Source organism: Strix uralensis, chromosome 3 (assembly GCF_047716275.1).
Source record: "Strix uralensis isolate ZFMK-TIS-50842 chromosome 3, bStrUra1, whole genome shotgun sequence".
Taxonomy (NCBI): Eukaryota; Metazoa; Chordata; class Aves; order Strigiformes; family Strigidae; genus Strix; species Strix uralensis.
In genome coordinates, this window is record NC_133974.1 from 70656497 (window position 1) to 70681208 (window position 24712).

General features: G+C 39.8%; 1 protein-coding gene across 1 annotated transcript in view; it reads right to left on the reverse strand.

Moving 5' to 3' along the window:
• The window catches only part of TIAM2 (TIAM Rac1 associated GEF 2), a 92097-nt gene that overhangs the window by 61058 nt on the left and 6327 nt on the right, over nt 1-24712 (reverse strand). Inside the window, exons 3-8 of the mRNA XM_074862781.1 lie at nt 22368-22803; nt 17180-17352; nt 15917-16141; nt 5855-6040; nt 4501-4647; nt 886-948 (exon numbers count right to left, since the gene is read on the reverse strand). Coding sequence (XP_074718882.1) covers nt 886-948; nt 4501-4647; nt 5855-6040; nt 15917-16141; nt 17180-17352; nt 22368-22803 — 1230 coding nt within the window. The remainder of the gene's footprint in view (nt 1-885; nt 949-4500; nt 4648-5854; nt 6041-15916; nt 16142-17179; nt 17353-22367; nt 22804-24712) is intronic.

Genomic DNA, 24712 nt, shown 5'->3' on the forward strand with positions numbered 1-24712 from the left:
CAGGGAACAAAGGAGGAAAAGGGACAGGCGTTAGAGATGGGAAGACAAATACCCCTTTGAGTCTGGCACATGTTGCCATTGAAGAAATCCAGCTACACCATACAGAAAACAAAGTCCAGAAACCCTGTGCCTAAGACTTAATTTGAATTTTTTATTTGGAGTCTGCACAAGCCTACTGAGGGAGAAGGATTCTGTCTATGTAAGCCCCTCAGTATACAGAAAACACTCAGTGGTCCTACGTTTATGCAGTTACGGATTTTGGAGCATCCTGCTTTGTTTCCAGACCTGGGCATGGCAACGTTATCCCCGGGGAGCTAAGAAGGATCATGACTCATGCCAGGCAGGGACGAGCAGTAGCTCTCCTCCTGGGCACTGAGGACATCAGCCACAGCTATTTACTAGGTAATGCTGTTGGGGGGATGCCACTTCCTCTTCCTTTACTTGGGCAATCTCCAACTATATATTAATGCTCATTTCTCTGCTAGTATGCTCCACAGACCTTAATTAGACTTTATTTGCCTTTATACTCAAAATACACAGGTTCTGTTGAAGTAGGCAAAGGGGAAAAATATACCTTGGGTTTCACCATACTGTGAAAGATGCTTTCAAACAAGCTCAGTTCCAAATCTCTTGGACACTGTAAGGATTAGTGCTGTGAAGAAGCTTCTAGGGATTTTTTTTCTTTTTTTAAAAAAGGCTACCATGCATGATCAGAAACTTACATTGAAGTGGTTTTATTAGAAGAATTATATTCCTGCCATCTAACACTAAGTGCATTTTATGAACCTCTGTGGGGTTTCTGAACCAGCCGCATCATAGACTTACTGAAATATATTCAAGAATTTGAAAACAAGATGGTGCAGAATAAGGACAGGAATATCTTACCTCAGCAGAGTTGGCTGAATTCTGGACACCAGCAAATCCATGTCCTCCAGCTGAATCAAAAATCTATTAAAAAAATTAAAATATTACAGATAAATAAATAGGTTAAACAAATAAAACCTTTTATTTCTTACCTGTATTGTAAATCCTTTGAAAAAATAAAGCTGAAAACTAAATTAATAAATATCTATCAACTTGCTAAACCCCAGGGATCTTTTTGAACTTTTTGTCACTTTATTCTGACTAGAAGTATCAAAGAAATATAAATCTTCCTCTATAAAGAAATTTGAGCAAGTTTTCTCTTTCAGGCTACATGCACACTCACATTCAAATGTACAAAAGCATTCATGTCCTTGTTTTTTCCTATCTACTGTTTAGCAATAAAACTAAAGCAATTTACTTTTAAATCTTATACTATGCTGGAAGTTATAGCTTCACCCTTCGGGATACTGTTAGCTACAGCTACAAATCTCATGATTTAAAGGAAATATTTCAAATCATAGTTGCTGTTTTCTAAAACTTCTTACCCTATAGTTCTTCATCTCTTCTAACCAAGCAGTTAGTTTGACACTATCGACAAAAACTTTTAGCTTAGCTTTAAAGGCATACTTGACCCAAAACCCACACTATTAAAATAGCTGACTACTGCATCTGCTCTGGCAGTGATGAAAGCATAAACTGAGACATGTTCCCCATCTGTTTTGAAAGCTTAACTACCAGTATCTCACAAAGGTGTTGGGCGTACTAGTGAAATTTTTAAAAATCCAATAAATGGCTATGGATACAATCAGATATTTTGGTGATAAGGGTTGTTTAAAAGCACAGATAGACCTATACAGTTTATACATGATGTTGAGATTTACAGCTAATAACATTACCTTCCTGAAGTGCAAATATAAATAGCATTTTTTTAATCCTTCTGCAGTCAACAAATCAGGACTATATCAAACTTACATCTGAGCTTTTTTGTTTAGATTTTTCTTTTTAATTTTTTTTTTTTTTGTACTAGCAAAAGCCTTTTGGATAATCTGAGACAACAACAAACTCTCTCTTAAAATTTCATACGATATCTGCCAGTGCAAATAAAGGGCACCACTTCTGAACTTCCTCTTCCTTGTCTCACCCATAGACATAATCAAAGTATTTTATTGTTTATGATTTCTCAAAACGGTTTATCATTTAGACACAAGAAAGCAGATAAGCATTTAAGAAACTGAGGATAATGTAAGCCTAGACATCCCCCATCTGCTACAGTGCAGTTTTATTAACTGATTTGTAAAAGGCTGAGCGCCACTTCACTAATGTTTACAAAAGCCTCCCAGCGTAGAAACTCTGAACCTTTTTTTTTTTAATTAGTACCTCAAAATTAAACTTAAGATAAAATTAAAAATTTCTCTGACACAACAGTGTTCAAGAATATACCATGTAATTTTGAAGCTAGGGTACAACAGATTAAAATATACCAGCTCCAGTCAAACGAACTTTAATAAAATCCAAGCAAGCAAGACATTTTTAACATATTGTTTGACACAGACATCACAGCACAATGCACAGAGAAATGAGCTCTACTTCTCTGCTTAACCCAGTTTCCCAGTGGGCTGAAAGAGATGACAAGAAAGGCAGCCTCAGGCCTATTCTGATTTTGATATACAATTATGTGCATACACACAAGTCTGAGCAAAGACATGGCTTCCTTTTTAGCCACCTTCTAGGTTCATGGGTCAGGTTTCAAGCCATGCCCTTAAAAATTTCTCACTTTTATGGGTATGAGTCACAACCCAGTGTTATTCATATGCAACACTCAGAATTTACATTTCCTTAATTTTATTGTAGGATGTTTAATTAAAAAAAAAAAAATCAAGAACCTCAGCTCACAGATTAAAATGGAACGTGTTCTTGGTCCAGCTGGTTGCAAGGTTTGGAATAAGGAGGGTGAGGACATGCTGGGGACACCTCTACCTGCACCAGGACTTCCTCCTCCATGCACAGAAAAGCACTGGGAGGGCAGCAGGAGCCTCCTCTCCTTGCCACGGAAATAAAATTCCCCATCCCTGAGCTCTGCAGAATCCCCTTCACAGGCTATAAAGCATACAGGAGGACGTATTACCCAGTCAAAAAAAGTGCGAGATATCGGGTCCACTGGGAACGGAGCTAAGGGGCATAAAATCCCTTCCCTCAGGCCTCTTATTAATAAAGAAATAGAGCTGCAGGACTCACAGACCAGCATCACCTCCTGGGGAACACAGGGGAAATTATGTGAAAAGGATACCCAGAGAAAGTATCTCCTTCAGTTTCCTCTTTTGTAAAACAGATTTGAGTTCTATTCTTACAGAACTTCACGATGTAAAAAGTCACCCCAAGAAGCTTCATCCCAGTGTAACACATAGATAAATATCTACCTATTAAAAATACAAACCACTAGACCAGAAAATCCTGACATGTTACTTTGCAACATTAAATCTATTGCATCAACTCTGGGACCACTGCAGTATGCGTACAGATAGGCTTGTTTAAATATTCCACAAGCAGATTACTAGACATGCAAGAACAGCTGATTTTCAAGTGCCGATCATAGATTTTTCACTAATAAAATCAAAATACAAGGGCTGGGGAACAATAGGAACAAAGCCACCTAATGAACAATGCATGAAATACTGCTTTGCAGAAGAAACAGCAGACACGGCAAAGGCAAGTGAAAACAGTAATGTTTTGAGTGTGGGTCCACTTCTATGCTTTCTGCCTCACCATCAAGGAAGTGTCTCTGCTGTTATTTACCTTTGTTTCAGGGATAAGGCAGCGAACTTTTGTTTCACGTTTAACTGTGCTTTTATTGAGAAAATACAGACTCCTGAAGTGTGGGGTTTACACTCAATACACGCACAGGCCATTAGTTTCACAAAGAGAAAAAGACCCTGTGAGATGCTGTAGTTTCATCAGCAATGCAGCCCTTCAGCAGGGGCACACATCAGCACAGCCCCCCTCTCCAGGGCCAGGCTGCCCCGGCACATCAAACCTGTGCCAAGTCTTCAGCTGGTGTAAACTGGTATGGCTTTATTAGTCTGCTGCCTATGCCTACAGCTGGCCTCCTGCATGACAGCAGTCTTCTCCTGTTGGCTAAAATGTACTTCCAAGCAGCATGTGTTGCTTTGAGATGCCATGCCAAAGACATGCAGCAGTCTCTCCTCTTTTTCCCTTTAAGACTCACCAGTGTTACTCCATATTAAATTGCAATAGTACTTCAGAATGCCAGTACTAAGCCAGGGCACACTGTTAAGGACTGTGCATAGAGGCTATTTCCAAAGAAACATTTACTTCCAAACAGTTTGCAATGTGCCAGAAGACAAGTTTTGTTAGAAATTCAAACCTTATGGTCTTGTGCTGCTGACTAACCCACTGGGCCAAAACTTCTCACCAATTTTATTTATCACAAAGAAACCCAAAATTAGATATATACGCTTCATAAGTGATGTTCCCATTGCAAGTCTGCTACATTACTGAAATTGCAAATGCAGGTTTGATGGACAGACGTCTCCTACCCCATGCACCAACAGCACCTTGCAGGATCAGCCTCAGCAGAAACAAGCCATTCTATGCTCTCCTCAGCAGATAAGATCTTACCTGAGTTACAGAAGGTCGCTTTTCTTTTCCTTTTCTTGCCAACGTGTCCAGTCCTTTTAGTGAAGAAAATAAACCCTTCTTATTTCGGACCCTTTGTGACAGAGATAGCGTACGTTTCCTGAGAGCAGCTTCATCCCTGGAGCAGATCTATTTAAACACAGAGACAGGCCTTCCTATGTCACTTTCATAAAAGCAAAATATTGACAGTTATTTCAAATTGAGGCATCAAGTGAGAGTTACTTCAGTTCACCTTAATGTAATATGCCAAGGTGCAAGGATAATGTTTTAAACTTTCAGAGGTGATGCTTGTTTTGGTATTCCAATGGCATGATAGTGTAATTGTTTTGTCATGGGGAAAAATCAGAAGGTCATAGCAAGGGAGAAATTGAGAAAATATTGCTCTGTAAAAGAAAAGAAGTTAATGAAAAGGCTCTGAAGAAGAATGATAACCTATCATTCAGATATGAAATTGCTAGAGGAAGAAAGACTCAGAATTGCCAAACATAGGAGATAAACGTGCTATGGCACTGAGTTATTAACAAGCAACAACACACCACACAGATAAAAAGAGTGGCAGAGAGAAACACATTCCCCGACAGGACTTTCAGGACTGCTATTCAGACTGACTTCTCATGCAGCAAATGTGGTCCACCCCTCTCTGAAAAAAACAGCCTCACAGCCCTGCCAAGGTTAAAAAGCAGAGGCGAACCTGCTACTGCCGTACTTCTCTTGAAGCCAACAGGGTGACGACAGCTTACAGCAGCTGAGGATCTCCCTCATTCTTCTTTGCAAACACAGCCCACAGTTCTTAAAAAGTGACTTCTAATTTTGGTTTTTCTCTTGTTCTAGCCTATTCTAAAAACACTTCCTCTTCAGGACGGTATCAAACTGTTTCTGAAAAATGGAGCCATCAAGGACCTCCAAAAAAGATCAGCTCAGCCCAGGAGGACCTGAATCACTTTTGGAAATTTCAGTGTTAGGCTCTTTTCACTCTAAGTGACTTAGCTCCCACAGACTTAAAACTCTTAACTCAGGGGAGGTGAAATCCCCATGACAAGATTCCAACACAATAACTCATTTACATCTGAAGAATTTTTTGGTTTGTTTCTTTTTTTAGGTATAGGTCAGAAGTACTCAGTTTTGGAGTCCTCAGGGACCAAAAAAAGTCATGGCCATATCCTCATGGTTTCAAAGTCTGTCTGTAGAAGAAAATTTATTTGCAGTCAAGGAACAGGCAGAAAGGGTGAGAAGGGAACAGGGCTGTCTGAGCAATGCAGCACAATTCCACATTTAAGTAAAATATTAACGAGGGCTGTGCCATGACCACACCCATGAAAAGTGCATTTGGACTTACCAGTGCATGGAAGGATGAGACAGAGAAAATACCGAGCCTCCCCAGTGCCAATTTTGAAGGACGACTGGCAGCAGCCAAAAGGCTCTTTGGGTTTGGGAGCTCCCCACCTTGCAAACTGGCTAGGTAACATCGCATTCGGAAAAGGTCCATGTTAAATTTTTCCAGATTCTGTTCCCATTGCTGGATCTGTTTAGATATAAAAAGGGACAATTAAAAGGGGAAAAATGTCTTTGTGGGCTGCACTGAAAATTCAAGCTCTTCCCCAAACCCATAGTAAATTACTTTCATCTGGTAGTATATGGATTAGATTAGCTATTCCCTGCCAAAACGCATTCAGTCATATTGTGTTACATCAACCCAAAAGATGGCTTGAAATAAAACAAAGCTGGTGGTCTTAAATGCATACTGACAAGATGAACATACCATGAACTTCGGGTAGTTTGACAGCCACAAAAGCAGTTACATAAAAACACAACCCTGTGGTTCACAAAGACTCCCCCCCCCCCCCCCCCCCCGCCTTTTTGGAGAGTACTTTTGTTTCCTTCATTTTTACAAGGTTAGATTGTATAGCTGGCTGGCTGAAAGCAAAGCGGCGTGGCTATGCTAATGGACTGTGCAAAGCAAAATAGCTACAGATAGGTTCTGCTCATTCTTTACTATCGTCCTCTGGCCTCTCTAACTGTAAACTGGAGACAGTATGGGCAACACAAGCATGTGCGGTTTTTTTGTCTGACTAATAGGTTAAGACATACTCACACTCAGGCAAACTGCAAAAATGAGCTATATATGCCCAATACAAGCCACTGGACCAAAAGCAAGAATGTATACATACTCTTCATGCAACTTTTAAACATACCTAACACAGGTACATGCAGATGTAACAGACAGCTTAACCGAGTTTCAATGTAAAATTAGGAAAGTGAAGAGACTCAAATATTTACTAGACAAATAGAGTTCTGAATCAAAGGCTCATGTGACATCTTAAGTATTTCTGTAGATACACACTCATCTACACAAACATGTAGTCTTATGCACTGCACAAAAGTGAAATTTTGCTTTTCATTTCCCCAATTTACAGATTGGTAGTTGCAGCTAAAATCTACCCCACAGTGTACAATATACATTAATACAATAAATGGTACAAATAAAAAGGTAGCTATGTTTAATAGAGTAGGCACATTCACACATGGGAAGGCAGAAAGCAGGTCCATTAGGTTAATGTACACCAAGTTCATGTACTGAAGACTGTTAAAATCCCCTGATAATGCTCATCTTCCAGTGTCGGCCCCAATCACTGCATGTTGGTTGATCAACAGGTAGTTTATGGCTGCAGAGAAAGTTCATCACATTTTCTCTAACATGCATTGACTTCATATTTTTCACTGTCACACCCTGCCTGTCCCTGTGCCCACAGGATATTATCACCTTACATTGAGATTAGCCAAGGTTGGGACAAGCACCTTTGTGACTCAGAAAACAAGCTGATAAATATAATAAAAATCTCAGGTGAGCTATGACCTGCAGGCTCATCTAGAAGCAAAATCAGTTCAGTTTCCTTATAATGCTGCTAAATATCACAAGAACTAAACAAGTATCTTGCCGCTTACTTTCAACAATGAAGAAGTGAGCAATAAAAGGACGAAAAAGGCCCTGTTAACAAAATAGTGCAAGGGCTTGTAATACAACTGTCAGAGACCTTACCTAGTCTGGCTTCCTTACACATGTGCTCACAAACTGTGGCATCAGTTATAGCTATGTTTCTGGAAACAAGAGGTAATCTTATTTGGCAGGTAGGGTGAAGAAAGGGAAGACAATATAATATTTTGTTTATCTCCAAATGCAAACTTTTAATTTACAGTACACTAAAAAAAAAAATCTTTCATGGAATGACTAAAACAAAAGATAGAATTTACAAAAGCTTATCATGACAGCAATTCCCAAAACTCCAGAGAAAAAGGACACAGACATACACATAACCAAGATGCCTCATCTAATCTCTTACTGCAGACATTCAAAACATATATCCTTTGCGCCTCAGAAAGAATAATCATTTTTTCTTTGGTTTATTTGATCATTGACCTTTGTTTTCCTTTCTTTGTGCTCTCAGACACCCCTCACAGGATTTTTCTGCTTGCCAGTACTTTACGCATGGGATGACTCCAATAGAAGATTTTGTGATGAGCTCCTTCTCTGTGTTAACACCCAATTAGAATGAAAACATGGTTGTCAGCTTTTCACAAAGCCAAAAGCTACAAGCTCAGGTGAAGTCCTTCCCTTTGAGATGACACCTCCATGGGTACAGAGCCAAGCCAACTTTGAATAGCTTGGGAACAGAGTAAGGCTTGTTCTGGGCACTGCTGGAATGAAGCATCCTGTCCCCATTGAGCTGGACACAGGCATCCTTGTGTTTCTGAGGCAGTCTTCAAGATCCCCATTAAACATTTGTACAAAGTTGCATTTTAAAATAAAAATAATCTGAGAAGGGGGAGTGGGGTACAACAGGAGGACATTCTGAAGAAATAATTAAATTACAGTGTTTATCAGTCACACAGGATGCTAGCTAATCAGCTCCAAAAGCATTCGTAATCATGATGTTACATTTAATGGCATTAGCAAAAGCTGTAGGCAGGGAATTTCTGGGATTGTCTTGTAGTCTTATCAAAACCAGGGAAGTCTGGAACCAATTGGAGACTACGAACCAATAGCAGCTGCTATTTGTCTAAGCCTTTTAAACTATGATAATTCTTCCTAAAGATTTATATTCTTGAAGACTAAACAGGGGAAGCACACAAATAAAAAAGCAACAACTTCAAAGCGCAGTATGACCTGGTCCGTGAAGTTAAATTTACAGCCTGAAGACTAGCTGCTGCAACCCTTATTCTGCTATTGTGTGAGGCAAATCTCTGTCCCACGTGGGAGGACTGCCTGAAAGATGGCTCAAGGACTTAACTTCATCATGCACAGACAAAACAGCCCTTTTGAAATCTGCTTGAAAGCAAACGGGAAAAGTGGAGGCACCAGCCAGCTGTGAGAGTGGCAATGGGTGACAAAGGCTAACAGCAGAATGAAGTGAGTCCACAAAGAAATAAGAGATATCGCCCAATGTGAGGCTCACTAGAACAAGCAAGTACACATGAAACACTCCCCACATGACCTGCTCAGCTGTTGTGTTTGTCTGCACCACCAGCTACAGCGTCTGGGGCATCCAAAAATTATCCTCTTTCAGTCACTGTTTCAAAACCTCCATGTGAATTTCTACAAAAAGTGCTAAAGGCTTTTCTTAGAGTAAAGGGAGGATGTCATTCTCAGCACAGTCAAATGTTAGGCAAGGATTTCTGGGTTCAGTGGCAGCATGAGAGAGCCTGGGAGAAAGGCAAGGAGGGGCCACTCACATAAATGTATTCAGCCTAAGAGGATCCCCTTAAGGTAGATAGAAAAAGAAGGCTGTGGCAGACAGATAGAAGGAGTAAAATGTGGGAAGCCTTAAGAATTAGGGCCATGAATTATTTAGCCTGGACCACCAGGAGAACTCATGCAAGAAAGCCTGGTGCAGGGACAAGACAGTAATTTCGTGGGGAGTGCTAAGTGAGGGGATGAGCTTTTTCGTGAGAGACAGCTCAGGAAGAGTTTTTAAGCCTTAACATACAAAGGAACATCAGCGTGCTACTTTTGGCGGTACTTTAGCAGCAATGATCATTTTCACAACATAAATAGCCAACTGTTCTCCAGGTTAGTGAAAAATCTTTTGGACACTAAGAAACAATTGTAAATTAATTACATTTTAAAATCACACTAACAGATGAGCTAAAGGAAGATGCTTGGAAGAAGGTCTCTATTAATTCAATAACCCTGCTAGGTTTTCTATAGGTAAACTCTAAAGTAAATACATTGAGACCAGACAATACAGACCAGTGATTTCCAGCAGATGACACGGGGATCCATAGTTCCTATGTGCTATACAGTTCTCTCTGCAGGTGACATTTCTAGTAGCACCTCCACCTTCACTCGAACATGCTTAGGGTTTGCAGACTGTAAAAGAGAGGGCCAGGACAGTCCCAGCAAAGGCAGCACCAACAGCATGGCTCAGGGATGGACCTTGGCTCCTCGCCCTTCTTGTACTACAGTGCAAACAGCATCTTTTAGGGCGCTGGGGAAGGATTGTCTCATTCTGAAATACCTGTTCTGTACAAAGTTAAGAGCAGCTCAATGTAATAAAACCCAAACCACTATGTGAATGGTGGAAAGTAGTGCCAGAAACAACACATATAAACTCAAGGTAGCAATACTTCAAGACCTAGAGGAAGGATGGAAGAAACTTCCCAGACAGCTCACCTGATAACAAAATACCGGTGTTGCACTTAAGGCAGCACAAAAGAAAAGATGCACATGGAGGAGGGCCTTCTCTCAGTGCTTAAGCCTTTAAAACTGATTGGATTTAGTAATAGTTCTTATACCATATAGAAACACGAGTTCCTTGCTGACACAATTCACTATCTATAGCAGTAAAACATTCAGAATTTTCCCCTATGCAACATCTTCTTCCCAGACAGAAAGTGTCTCTGCAAGCTGATGTAGGGAACTCTATGGATTTAAAAGAAACTTCTGCTGCTGTTTTACATGAACAGTTTTTCAACCACATTACAAACAGCACCAAACTCTTTGCATTCCAGTCCCTGGTTCTCAGACACAATTCATATTGTACCCATCTGGATAAATGAGTCACTTGGTTTCTGGGGACAAGGAAAAGATTTTTATTGTCATTACTTCCTAAAGAGAACTCAAAGAAGCAAAAACATCCCTCTCCCAGAAATTCCATTACTTTAAAGGACACTACAGAGATACTGTAATAATTTTCAGCTCGAAGAAATAAAAAAGGGAACATAATAGAGTACAACAACAATGATGTGCAGTTAGCAATACACTTTATTCTTCATTCTGCCTAGTGACTTAAAAAATGGTTAAGAAAACTTCATGAAGTAACAAGACAACAGGTTTTTTTATGTCATTTTTCTCCTTGTTTAGGAAGGACAGAATTTTCCTCATTTTTAACCAACACAGACAGAGAAAATGTTATTCTCAATACTCCTGATAGCATAAAAGTGCACCCACATGTACCCAATTCACATTCTTGTCAATAATCTGATTGAAACTGGCAGTACCACATGTATGTCTCTAGTTAGGGATGCAATTAAGAAAGCCACTGAATCTTATTATCCAACTGACCCTCCCCAAAAAACAACACCAGCCCTTTCTGCATACACTCCCCCACCAGCTTCATTGTATGAGATAATGCTACACAACTCCACGTTCAGTAATAGTTTATTCCTTTTTCATTATTTTATACTAAATCTTTGTGAAACAAAGATGGAAATTCACCCATCTGCAACACAGTAATTACAGCAGTGAGGAGAACGGAGATGACCTTCCCTAACTTTCTGGCTTCCTACTCACTTCATTCCTTAGTGACAGTCTACTACTACTAACGAGAAGGATTTTGCTAATGTTATAGGGAGGGACCATCCTACACTGAAGAGTGACACCTGAAAAGAAATAATACTGAACATCTCGGAAAGCAGAGCTCTGCTCTAGCCAGTTCAAAGACCACCCAAACTGAAGATCTGTTCTAACAAGTTCAGATAATGTTTTTTGGTTTAAGAGGGTATGGAAGAAAGAACAGTAACTGTGTATTGAAATTCAAGACGAATTTGTGTGCGGCAAAACTGGCAAGTGCTAGCAAAGTTCCTTGAAAAGATTTTCTTTGAGTGTTGTTATTGTGAGTTTCCATCTGATTGTCAGACAGTATTTCATCAGATGCTTTATAGAAAATAAAGACATGAAATTTGGGGAGCCTGAAGAACAAAATTCCCCAAACTATTCCAATTATTTTCCTATAAATGTGAGAGAAAAGAGAAAGAGTCCGGTACATTTTAAACAAAAAAAAAGTAATGAAGTTATGCTCTGTGTAAAAAGCCAGGGAAGAAAGGTACTAATAGATTTAGTGACTACCCAGAGTAAACAGACCACCACATTAATGATCCCCTCATTTTTTTATGGCAACAGATAAACTACTTTAAGCTGGAGGACACATATGAAAACTTCCATAAAAAATATCTCCAAGCATGTGCCTGTTCTTTTTATTAATGCCTCATCATTTCAGTGCCTGCAAGTAAATACCTATGTTCATACTCCATCTGATAACTAAGTTAAGTATAATAACACAGAAAATATCAATCACATCAGAAACCTCTGAACAGCTTGGAAAACATGATTATACTAACATATTAAAATTTGAAGAGAAAAACCCAGAAGGCTTTCAAGCAACTATTATTCATATTATTGTTCTAAAGTGAGACAACAGAATAGATTTATATACAAAGTACACAAAGAAGTACACCCAGAGCTGCAGTGCCCTCACTGTGAGGTAGATTTTCCGTTTCATTAAAACCAGTTCTACAGGCACAGACAGTCACACTTTGGACTTAATGTGCAATATTTTGTTAAAAGAACTCCAAATAAATGTTTATAATCCCTTTCACTAACTTCAGTAGCAGTTAGACAGGGCTCCATATTCACAGCAAACACTGATTTCTCTAGCAAGTTAAACAGCTAAGAAAACTAAAATTTTTTTAAAGACAGGCTTTGAAATGCATCTCGGCACCAGGGGATTTTCAAACTTACTACCTTTTGTCCTAATTCTCTTCAGTTTAGGGGAAAAGTTACACCCTGGGGGAATACCACCACCCACAACATATTTATTGCATATAGTAATATAAATGTACTTGGCTGTAGGTAGTATGTGCAGACTTGGGATTTCCAGCCATGCCACCAGTGGCCTACTGGGACTGGCTGCTATATGTACACTGCTCTCACAGATGCTTCACTGATCTCTTCTAAACTGCCCAATGATACCAATAGCTGTGTGAAGGGCTGCCATTTTCTCTTAAACAGTTATTAAGCCTAGTATTATTATTATTGGACCAGTAAACCCAGATAGAGAGAATCCCTGGTCTAGGCCACAAGGCTGAAGACATTTCTCAACCAGTTCGATAGCATCAAATCTCTAAAACAATAATTTCTCTAGAAAACCAACATTTTCCTTGTCATTTTTTTGTTTGCGCTTCTTCTGTTTAGTGCTAGCTTTATCAATTGCTAGCCTGCAAATCCACAAAATTTAAAAGATAGTACCAGATAAGCTTCTCCAGTCCATTTGCTGGACACCAAAAAGAAACATATATGTACATTACAATATCTATAGCAATTTTAGAAGTCCAGGTTTCCTTACTGCAAATGCCTTTCAGGTGATAGTAACTGTGAAACAAGAAAAGGTTTTGCTTGCTTGTAAAACCCCATGAAATACTAAGTCTTCAGCAGAGAAGTATTGGTTTTAAATCAACACAGATGTGAAAGAAAATAGAAAGTGGTGGTTGCTTTTCTGAGGAATAGGAAGGAAAAGGAGACAGCCTATAGAAATCACAGTTTCCAAGATAATTCCCCAGTGGAAATAAGACTGTGCCTCATCTTTCTACGTAAGAAACCACTGTGGTCCTTCTGAAGTCAGTCACACTATTTTCACTAACTTCTCAAAATATATCACTAGTAAAGTTTTCCAGCACAGGATGCAGGGCATACTTATAAACTACAGTATTGGCAATACAATATACTTCATAATGGAGGAAATATAACTGCCACATGATTGAAAACACCACCAGAATTTATATTCCTCTTCTTACTCAAAGTGGGCAAAAGACAACTAAACAACCACAGTTACTAAACAACTGATATATATATATATATGCAAACTTCTCCCTTGGGAATAATGTTTTTTTCAAAATTGTTAGCTTACTAAATATATTAAGAATTATCGGTTACTAATTACATCGATTTTTTTCCTTCCTTTGCAAAAGCCAGTCTCTGAGACATCAAATCAAAAGATTAGGAAACCAAGTTATCTATTGACTTTTCTCTGAAGTGACTTTGCCAGCAAACCTTCAGCAATTGTAAGGAGAGATTTTATAGAGATCAAAGGGATCAAGACTGGAGAAAAGGCTCATTATAAATTTATTGTTTGTTAACTAGTGGATGTTTGCACATGATCCATCTCACTCTTTGTCTCACTGGTTTGCCCTCATTCAAGAGGCAAAGTCATGTTTTAAGACAGTCGAAGACAAAGATTAACATGAATAAATCTTCTGTAGCCCTAGTGATCAATTTCAGTTCCAGCAGAATGCAGCCAACTTATTCCATGGACTGAGCTGGAAAACAAACAGCAGCTCTTCAAGGACAGAACATCTAATTAGCACATATTAAGAGAGCATCATTGATACTCTTCAGCTGACTAAATAAACTACTAGCATCAGTATCTAATGGGGAAAGGGCTAAATTAATTATTTATAAATAAATATACATCAGAATTTTTCCTCAGTGCATCACATGTTACAAGCACTAGACATCTCTAGAAATCTGTATATTCTTCTGGGTCTCAAAACCTACTTCAATAAAAGGATGCTTAATGTTTTTCCTTCTCCATTCAACTCACTAGGCTTTGGACCATGAAATAAAGTGACCTAGAAATAAATTATGAATATCTGAGCACTCAAAGGGCTTATGAACATCTGTACCACAAATCCTTACACAAACCTGCATACTTTTTGGACTCTGCTCATATAGCTTCAGACTGAAGTGTGCTACAAGAGCTTGACAGTGAAGTCAGTATCAACCAGTCTGCTCTTCAAGTTCAAACCAGTATAGTATGAATTTTAAATACTATAAGCATCAAATTCCTGAAACTAAAAGTGTTCCACTAACCAAAGAAACATAATTATGCTGTATTGGATCAAAGGAAATAATCTTCTGTTGCTACTCAAGAGGCCACAATATGCAGCCTAAAGTAATGAGAGAGCAATAGCTACTCTGACTGGAAAGGCAGGTAGGGATGGGCTCTCAAATACCAGTCAAAACATTCAAATTATCAGATGTCTTCTGTTCATGGCCTAATAAAATAAAAGATAAAGCAACCTCAGTCCACAGACCTATTAGGCTGCACTACTAGACAAGTTTAGTACACAAGAGGGCCTGGGTAGTGAGGTCTTTGCCTGAACACTAAACATGTCTAATTAAAGCATCTTTTGCCAGTAGCTGCCTGCAAAACTGGAGACATGGGCAAGATGTCAATACCTCAAGATGTACTTCCCTAAGTATCACTGGAGTGATTCCTGGTTCACATGCTAAAAGTGAGAGCAGAGTAAGGCTTGATGTTTATGCACCACTGTACATACAGCAAGATGACCCTTTTCACTGAGGAACAGTTCTAGCTGCTCATCAAGCAGTGATGGGTCTGAGCGTATACTGACAAAAAATTCCCAGCACACAACCAGAGAGTGTTACAAGAAGTGCTGTTAGTGACTAAGTGTCCCCCTTTTCTTTGAACTGATACTGGTATAATGCTCCAGTGGTACTCATGGCAGTACTTTTTCACCTAGGATGGAAAACTCCAGTCTTGACTTCTTGTTCCCATTTAGACTCCTACAGGAGTTTTTAAGAAACCTAGTGGATCCTGGCCTTCAAGTCACGGCTAAATTTCAAGTGAAGCACGTGGTTTTGTCTCCCTCAGTCCTTCCTCCAATTTTACTTGGATAAAGTATTCTTCACGTCCTGTCTTAAGATGCAGAACAGTATTGCTAAGCATGCATTCCTAAATCTCTACTGCAATTCAATAATAAATTAAATTATTCACAGAACATACTGTATATTCTGTGGTATGCCATATAACAACTAGATATTATTAACGGCTAAGTATATCATAAAACAGTGAAAATTGATTACATTTTTCCAGAAGAGAAAAGAAATAGCTTTGTGCTCATAAAACAGATCGGTCTGATCCTCAGGTTTGAGGAGCCTACCTCCCGCACTGCTCTGGATTGCTGTAGAAACCTGGCAATAATTACAACTACCATACCAGCTATGCCCAAGACAATTATGCTCAGGCCTAGAAAGCACTGACAGACAAGCCCAAAGCAAGAAATAATGATAAATATGCTCCTGCAAAAGCATTTTTTCCAGTACCTGATTCTCTATGGCCTTTCTGTTTTTTGGATCGCTAACAATTGAGAGCTGCAACTCTGCCATCTTTTTCATCTTGCCATCCATGTCAATCTTCTGGAAGAGACTCTTGGTTTGATTTTTCAGCAGTCTAATGGTGTCCTCTTTCCCAAGCTTCTTTGCAAAGAGAGAAGCACAGGCTGAATGTATGGCAGTAACCCAGTTTTCCAGATCCGTCTGGCTTGTCGCCTGTGAAACAAATCAACAGCACAACATTGTGAGCAGACAAGAGGGGAAAAAAAAGAAAAAAAATCAGCAGCTCTAGGACATGAAGTGCTTGATAGGTTCACTGTGATCTTAGGCACTTTATCTTAAAATGAGTGAAATAAGCTTTTATCTTTAAAACTGTGCAAATAAAGCAAGTGTGAGCTTTTCCTGCACTCCATCATGACATACCTCCAAACTTCATCTTCTGAGAGCTCCAAGAGCGCAATACAGCCCTACAGGCTGTGGGAAGGACGTGACTTGCATCCTTTGTCCCTCAAATTAATTAAGGTAAAACCCACCAGGTTTAAAAGATAAACCTCCTCTTCTGTGAGTAACACATAAACAAAGAAGATTTTACATGTAAGGTCTGAGGAGAGGTGTTTGCCAACTTAGTGCCAAGTTTGCCAAGTTAATGGAGAGAGGACAACAAGGTAAAAGAATACATCTGTACAAAGTGTCTCTGGAGATATTTACATGTGTGCCTATGAATCAACATGTTTCTATGCAGGCAGTTCCACATAATACTGTTCTTTATTAACATTTCCAGTGGAGCAGTTAAGCAGCCAAGATCTTTAGATTATTTTTAGCCTTCTTTTTTGAACATCTTGCTCAAACAAACTCTCTTTGAGGCCAGCAGATTCAGGGTTGTGCACACCATTCTGTAAGGGTGGAATGCTAAGATGTCAAAAAGTTAATAATAAAGCTGCTTTTCTAGAAGCTTGTAACAATCAGGTACCAAAAGTGTCTTGCAGATTTGTGATCTCTGTTCTTTTTATTTCTGAACCATAACTGACTGAGCCAACTGGTGTAATATCATATACCTGAAGTCATATCATACACTTAAATCAATATTATAATAGTATAATGTATTAGTGTAATTATGTTATTATTTTTAAGTCAAAGGCACAAGCATGATGTGTATGTGTGCATGTGTACATACAATCATATACATGCATGTGCATACTCACAAACACATGCTAAAATGGAAACAACCACAAAGTTACATATGCATACTGTTACCTGAAATAGGTAGACATCTCCAAAAGAATTGCTGAGACAGAACACATTTTCCTTCTTGGGATGTTCTGGAACAGACTGAACTATACTGTCTTCTGCAAACAGGGCATATCGAGGCAAACTGCTCTGCTCCATTGAGTTCCTTCCATAGGTCTCATAAAACAGCAGAGTACAACCTTTGCAGTTCAGAGACAAAAAAACATAAGGAAAAAGTAAGTTCTGGATCTCCCATTTCAGTTCTCTTAATGCTTTTGTGAATTAAGAGTCCCTGCAATGATGAGGAACATCAGTTCTGCTCCTCTTTTGAAATAGAGAAAAATGGAAGATATTCTAAACTGGAAAATAGGCAAAGTTAACGATAAATTTGCCAATGAAAAGTTGCCACAGATATCTAATACGGACACAGCAAACATCCATGGACTTAGAAAATAAAACAGGATACTTCAATATGGAGGTGTTTAAGGTCAGATTGGATGGCGTTTGACTAACCTGACCTAGTAAAAGATGTCCCTGTCCATGGCAGCAGGGTTGGACTAGATATCTTTAAAGGTCCCTTCCAACCCAAACCATTCTGTGATTCTATAAATAAAATCAGCCTATTAAAATGTTAAAGCACGTAGAAAAGATTAATTCCTGCTTAGTTAAATCGGCCTTTGTGGTTTTTTATTAAATTGAATTGATTCTCTCATAACAGCCACCTAAGAAATCTTTGTATTTGTTGAAAAGATTTGCAGAAACTTTTGTCTTCAAACAACACAGTGATTAAATTTCTCAAATTTAAACCAGATTTCCTTGAATCTACCTGCAAACTGCAGACAATTCTGAATAATTTAAAACAGTTTAAAGGGGCTGAGTTTGAGCATGTTCAGTCCCATAGATAGTGTAACATCTAAGGTACGGAATTTGCATCCAGAAAACAAACTTCATCCTTGACGATGACAGTCCTGAGTGTAACAAGAGGAATTACTTCTGGAGGGCAGCAGAGGAGACTTGATTCCAGTCCCCAGCAGTATGACTACACTGCCATGTCGCCTTTGGCAGTGAAGCTGGCTCAAGAAGCGCCCGTCCCCTCCAACCCCGCCAGCCTTTCATTCCTGCCCCATGTTACAATCCACCACCTACTGAGATGCATCGATTTCCCTGTTCAAGGGATCACAGACTGAACTGCATTACTAAAATAATCTAGTTATAAACTAGATTTCTCAAGAATTTCTTAGGCTAGTTGTGCATCCAGAGACAATAAGTAAATAAACCTCGCTTTCACCCCTGGGAAACGGCAGTTTAATAATTTTTTTTTTTTTTTTATCTTGGAAGATAAATTAATACTATACTATGACTGAATGTTTAACCTGGAAGAACTAAGACCAGATACTATAAATATATTTTGAAAACTGAGGATAACCTAAGCAGTTAGAAAAATTTGAGGCTGATGGTGGATTCTCCAGCAAGGCAAGCCTTCTCCAAAAGATATGTTCAAATTCATTCAGGAATTAATTTAGAGAAGACCTATGGCTGCATTACATAGGACATCAGACTAAATGATCACAGTGGTCCCTTAGGGCCTAGTAATCCATGAATATATTAGAGCTGTAAGCCCTATACATATTCAGTAGGACCTGAAATTCAACCTATACAAGGATTGAGTTTGCTAGAGCTACAGGATTGTCATCCCTTTAGCCCGCTTTTTGTTGCTGTTTTTCCTTCAAATCAAAGAGGCACCACAACACAGGGCAGCACCAAAACTGAGATTTTGGGTTGACTTGTTGATTTCAGGCTGTTGGTGTTTTTCTGTGTGACACACTGTGTGCACGTATGCACATGCAAATATGCCTAGGAAGTGCATATCAAGGGGACATAGCAAAACCTGCAAAACAGAAATGTTTCCTCTGTGGATGCTTTTAAAATACTTAAGTAAAAACAGAGTTCAACCTTTATTTTAGTAATTCTCCAACATTTCCACTTAACACTGTATTAAAAATCCCAGACACATCATCCAAAGTTATGTACATTCGAGGGGAGCTTCCTCAAAGGTCAAATCTGAAATCAGAACCAAAATCAGGATTTTTGGATTCTTCTGTCTGATAAAAGGGAAAGCTGGGCCTACTAGAGTTTATGGGACAGATTCGCTGTGGAATACACTGGTTCAAATCTACGGTGTATGAAAAGTGAGAACCATCAGAGGGATTTCATCACATTCTCCAGCGCCAAAGAATGTACAACAGCTACAAAAAAAGGGAAATAGGTATCAGAGGTTACTGACCAAATTATTTCACAACTGAAAAGCCGCCAATGGAAGGAATCCAATAAATAGAAATGCCTCTATACTACTTAAGTGCACTTTTTCCTATTACTGTCCAGAGTGTCTGGCAGAATATTTAGGGTAAGAGCAGATCCTATGAAGTTGGTCCTACCCTTTCCCCTGACCTTCTTTATGACACAGAAACACTTGGAGATCTCTGCAGTTGGAAAAGAAGGATACAGTTTGTCACACTCTCCATATCAGGCATGGCACTTCTGCCATCATTTCAACATAACAGGGCAAACTAAAACAATAAAACCAAGTCCCCTCTTGTATTCGGCAGCAACAGCAGGACTCTACAACCACTTCTACTTCTGCATTTTAGGAGAGTGTAAATTATGTTCTATTTTAAACTCCCATATTTCCCCTATGTGTTATCAAAAAGGTAACTAAAGATACATCATTTTTTTATCCTGACAGTTTATATGTACATAAATAAAAATTTCTGAAGGGTGCACATGCGTGTCAGGTATATGACACCCCAGGTATATCTTCGGCCAAGTGATTCCTGGAAGCAGCTAGTTTCATCGACTCTGACAGACCCACTGGGACTGATTACTGTCCGAGTATTTTAATCAAAACTTGAACTGAAGAGGGAGGGCAGTGGAAAAGCAATTTCCCTCATTAAAATAAACTAATTAGACAGGACAGATGAAAAAGAGAATTCCTCTTGTTAAATGGTTACTATTCAAGTTCGGGTCTTGGTGGCCCTGAAAGCAGAGCAGAGGCCTCAGGACATGTATACTTTGAAGTCTGGCAGGTAACCAGATGGTTATAAGCCTTCTGCATATTTATAATTAAACACATCTCAACAGAGTGCAAAGAAACATGCTGTTCTCCATTTGCATATGTTGCTATTTTAAGTCATATTTTAAAATAACTTGGTTATTTAAACTTCAAGAACAAATTAAATACAGATTTATTCAAAACCCTGTATAAGGAGAACCAAAGCAAGCACCTTGATCTTGATATAGCATATTATGAAAACAGAACTATGCCTTGATATCCAGACAGGCAAGTTTATTTTGGCAGCAGAAGTCTCCACAGACAATAAAGGTACGAGATCAAGGAAATGAGGAATGCATATTTAAAACAGTTAACAAAACGGAAGAGTTTCGGCACCACGAATGCAGACATATCACCCACCCAAAGTAAAAAGTGTAGTATCTAATACTTCTTATAATGTTAGAAATTAATAAATTTTTTTACAAATAATTTTATTATTCCTTTTTTATAGCTGGGTAAATTCAGGTAGCAAGAAGGGATGTGACTTATTCAAGGTCACCAATAAGCCAATTTTATAGCAAAGGACTGAACACGAAGCACCTAAATTCCTTTCCAGAGCTTCATTATTGCAGAAATGCATGAATTCCTAGTATATAATGTACTTTAGTTGGGAGTTTTGATAGTATTGTTTAGAAACTACTTGAATTTTAGAAGAGGCAGATCAAACTCATATGTATACTTCATAACGCAAACACATACAATAAGGGTGGAATTCAGATACTGTTTTTTCCTTTGTATACACTGCTTCTAACCATGAATCGTGCTATCCAGTGATCAGGATAAGTGATTCAAACTGTTAATACTGCCTACATTTTGATCCCTTGATAACAGGTCTCTGAATTATTAGGCAGAATTGCTACATTCTTGTGAGTTTACTTCTTTGAAATCAGCACTATCAAGGACAACATTCCCAGCACTTGCTGTTTGCTGTTCATTTTTCTTCAGGTCTATACCCATGCAGAATTTTGAAAAGGGCAACCTGTGGGAAAGTTGTTATTTTCTCTCCTCCAGACCCAGATATGCTAGGAAATTATTAAGTTTGATCATTTCCTTACTCATTAACTTAGCATTATATTTACTGAAAGGCAAATCCTTTGGATGCAGTTCAAAAAAAAAAAAAAAAAGCCTATGAACTTACCCATTAAATTCCTCTTCCTCCCCACAATATATGTTATTTTCCTTCTCACACTTCCTGACACCCATACACTTCTTGTGGCACACCTACCTGCTCGATTACTCTGAGCCATCAACATGCACTGTAAGAGCAGCGCTGAGCACAGCAATCACACCACAGCCCACCAGCAGCAGTCCCTTTAAAGGGGATTGCCTTCCCACAGGCCTGTTTCACAGCAGGAGCAGTCAGGGGAGATGGGAAGGTGGGCATGCCAAAAGCCAGAAGGGGTTGGTATTGTGGGGAGTGGGCAAAGTGAAAGGCAAAGGAGGGACACTGGTGAGCCCTGGGAGTGGTCTGTGGCAGCTAAGCCTCAGGCACCGCAGGGCTTCCCCTGTTGCTGCTTCAGCCTCCTCTGCCCTGAACTGCACACTTTTCTGGGTAAACACTCTAGTCCAGGGAGTTCACCTCTTTGTTATGTTGCCACCTGAAGCACTGGAAATGAACTGAACATTTCAACACTAATTTACCCCAGCTGTAAGTAAACCTCATGGCAGAGTCCAAGGAACAGGGAACTGGGCACCAGGGACTTCTCCTGATCCTTAGATTTTGAATCCTCCCAAGAGAGGTGTAACTTCTGTATTCTTCTCAGTTTCGGTTCAATTTGGTCTTTGATCTCCAAACGTCCAAAAGCATCTTATAAACCCCCAGTCTTGTATGAGTACAGAAACTGAGAAGTCAGAAAAAAACAACTCCTGCTATGTTATGAGACGCAAGGCTGCACGTGCAATACCAAAGATATGAGCACCACCTCAATTCAGTGGGCTGCTCAGGCACATGCTCCACTTCAAGCATGGAGATAGACTGTGTAAAGTTAGGCATGAATTTCTGATCCCCCTAAACCTGCTAAGAGAAACTGTCATGAATGAAAAGTTGCTGAGACACAATGGAAACAACTGCTGCTGCCAAGCTGAAGGAGCAATGCGGTGGTTTACCTTTGAGTGTGACCCAGTACTGCTTCCACTTCCGCCGCGTGACCAGCTCCAGCTTCTTCTCCTTCTGCAGGGTCACCAGGGGTTTGAAGAACAGCCACCCTGCTTTGCGCACCACTCCTTGCTCCTTCTCATACAACAAATCCAGCTGCTCCAAGGAGCTGAGGGACTCGCCACTGGAGTCCTCTGTTTCCGATGAGGTCTCAGTGTTCTCCAGGTTCGTCCTGCTCATCTCCAGCTCCCGCATAAAGTTTTCATAAATGTTCTGCCTCAGGGCATCACTGCTGACCGCATTGGTGGACTCACTTCTCTGGGACAGGACGTGGCTGGAGCCAGGTGACCACAGCAAAGTAGAGAGCTGCGATGGTGCCAGCGTGTCCGTGGTGAAGTTGTCCATTCTGCTGTCAAAGTATTCGCTCCCATCTCTACACTTTGGCTCCTGTGCAAAAAAGGAATATGTCAGTGATCAGCCACCAGAGCTACGATGAAAAGGCACACCTCATTTGGCATTTAAATTTGTTTTATCTTTAGCCACAGCCAGTTCCTTCATCAAGGGCCACCTCTTTCCGCCATAAGCTTTGCCTTGGCAGTCACTGACATCGTCAGTGCCACCACTCATGGTTTTCTCAGCAGAACCCCATTAAACCCTAACCATTAGGTCTGTGAGCTTTGGTAACTCAGACACCTGCAAGTAATCTCCAAAATCACTAGTAACTATTGGGGCTTCTACTGGCTGAAACCTGAGGGACTCCAGGAGACAACAACATCCTTCGGCTGAAACCCAGGCACCACTGCCTACACATCTGTATGAGTACAAGCAGAAACAGTATCACAGCAAGTTTCTTTATTATTACAGGGTTTTCAATACTTTGGTGACACCCCATTTGTGAGAGGCAGCTACATATAGCTTCAGCACAGCTAGGCTGATTTTACCTTCACTTTCTATTTGTTATATAAACTGTGCTTAACCAACATAAAAAAGGTCAAAAGTTGAGGATATTTTAAGCTTGTTAGTATTGACCAATTGACAAAAACCTAATCTAACAGAAGACGCAAATTAAAAAAAGAAAGACATGCTTGCTGACTTGCACGAATCTAGTTCCAGACTGCAGAGGTGTGTATTTTCTGACTTGCTAGAACCCCCTGAGAGCTTGACTATCTCATCAAGCACCAATGGGCCTTTCTCCTAATTGCATTGTGCAACTTCATCCCTTGTATTGAGAGGGCTGGCCAATTTTACTTTAAATACTCAGGCCTGATGGTATGACTTCAACTGTGCCTTGTGATATGTATGCTAACGTAGGCCCATTTCTTGCCACTGCTTGTTGACATGGGACCTCGTTGGCAGATTAGGCCTTTTCTTTCTTAAGCCTTTCCCAGTAATGTGCTGACTGCTCCCAATTCTCCCGGGCTCCAGTGACGGACAGGGATTTTCATACTACTCGAGACAGAGACTCCTCAGGCTAACTTCACTGTTGAGAACCACACCATCCATCATAAGAAACCATTTTTTGTCTTCCCAACTCAAGTGTTGATGATACTATTTGAAAGCAACCAAGGTTTAAAAACATACAACACAAAAAAACCTGCTGCCTTTTTCAGCGTAAGTGTGAGGGAAGAGAAAAGATGGCTATAAACAATTCAAGAAGTAAAGCTATTACCCTCAGTAATAATAAAGCTATTATACTTTCAAGTTTAGACTGCCTCTCTAAAAGCATTTATTTGCTCCCAGACTTCTGTACATGAATAAAGTAAATAAACCTTGGTCTCCTGTGAGCTGCTCTCACCAGCAGCTTTGAAAGCAACTACTTTTTTGTTCCTTTGCTTCCTACTTGATGCTCTTCAAAACTGCAGCAGAAAAGCTGTGCTGTGTTTTGACAGCATCAGGACCTCCAGTGTGCAGCCAAGAGCAACAGTGAGCACGCCCTCCCAAGCATTGCCAGACAAGCCACTTCTCAAGCAGCAGGACACTGCTGGTCATGGCCTCACAAAAAACAACTTGAACTAAACCCCACGTTCCCTTATGGTACATTGAAGTTCAAGTCTGGCTTTTCAGATCACTGTCTGGTGACAAGGATCCAATTCTCTTGGTAATGGAGCACCTTCCTCAAATCTTATTGCAGAGTGTTAATCAGCATTCTCCAAGAGTAACTCCCTCAGCATCAACAGTTCTGCTTTTTATACAGTAAAGGGAGGGAAATCGGGGCGGGGGGGGGAGAAATAATCACACGTGTAATGTGTTTATGCCCACAAAGCGACCATACAACATGATTGTACAACTGCGCTGGCCATCTGCAGTTCAGTGGGATACTGGAAGCTTTCTCCACCTTCTTTTTAATTACTGTCTC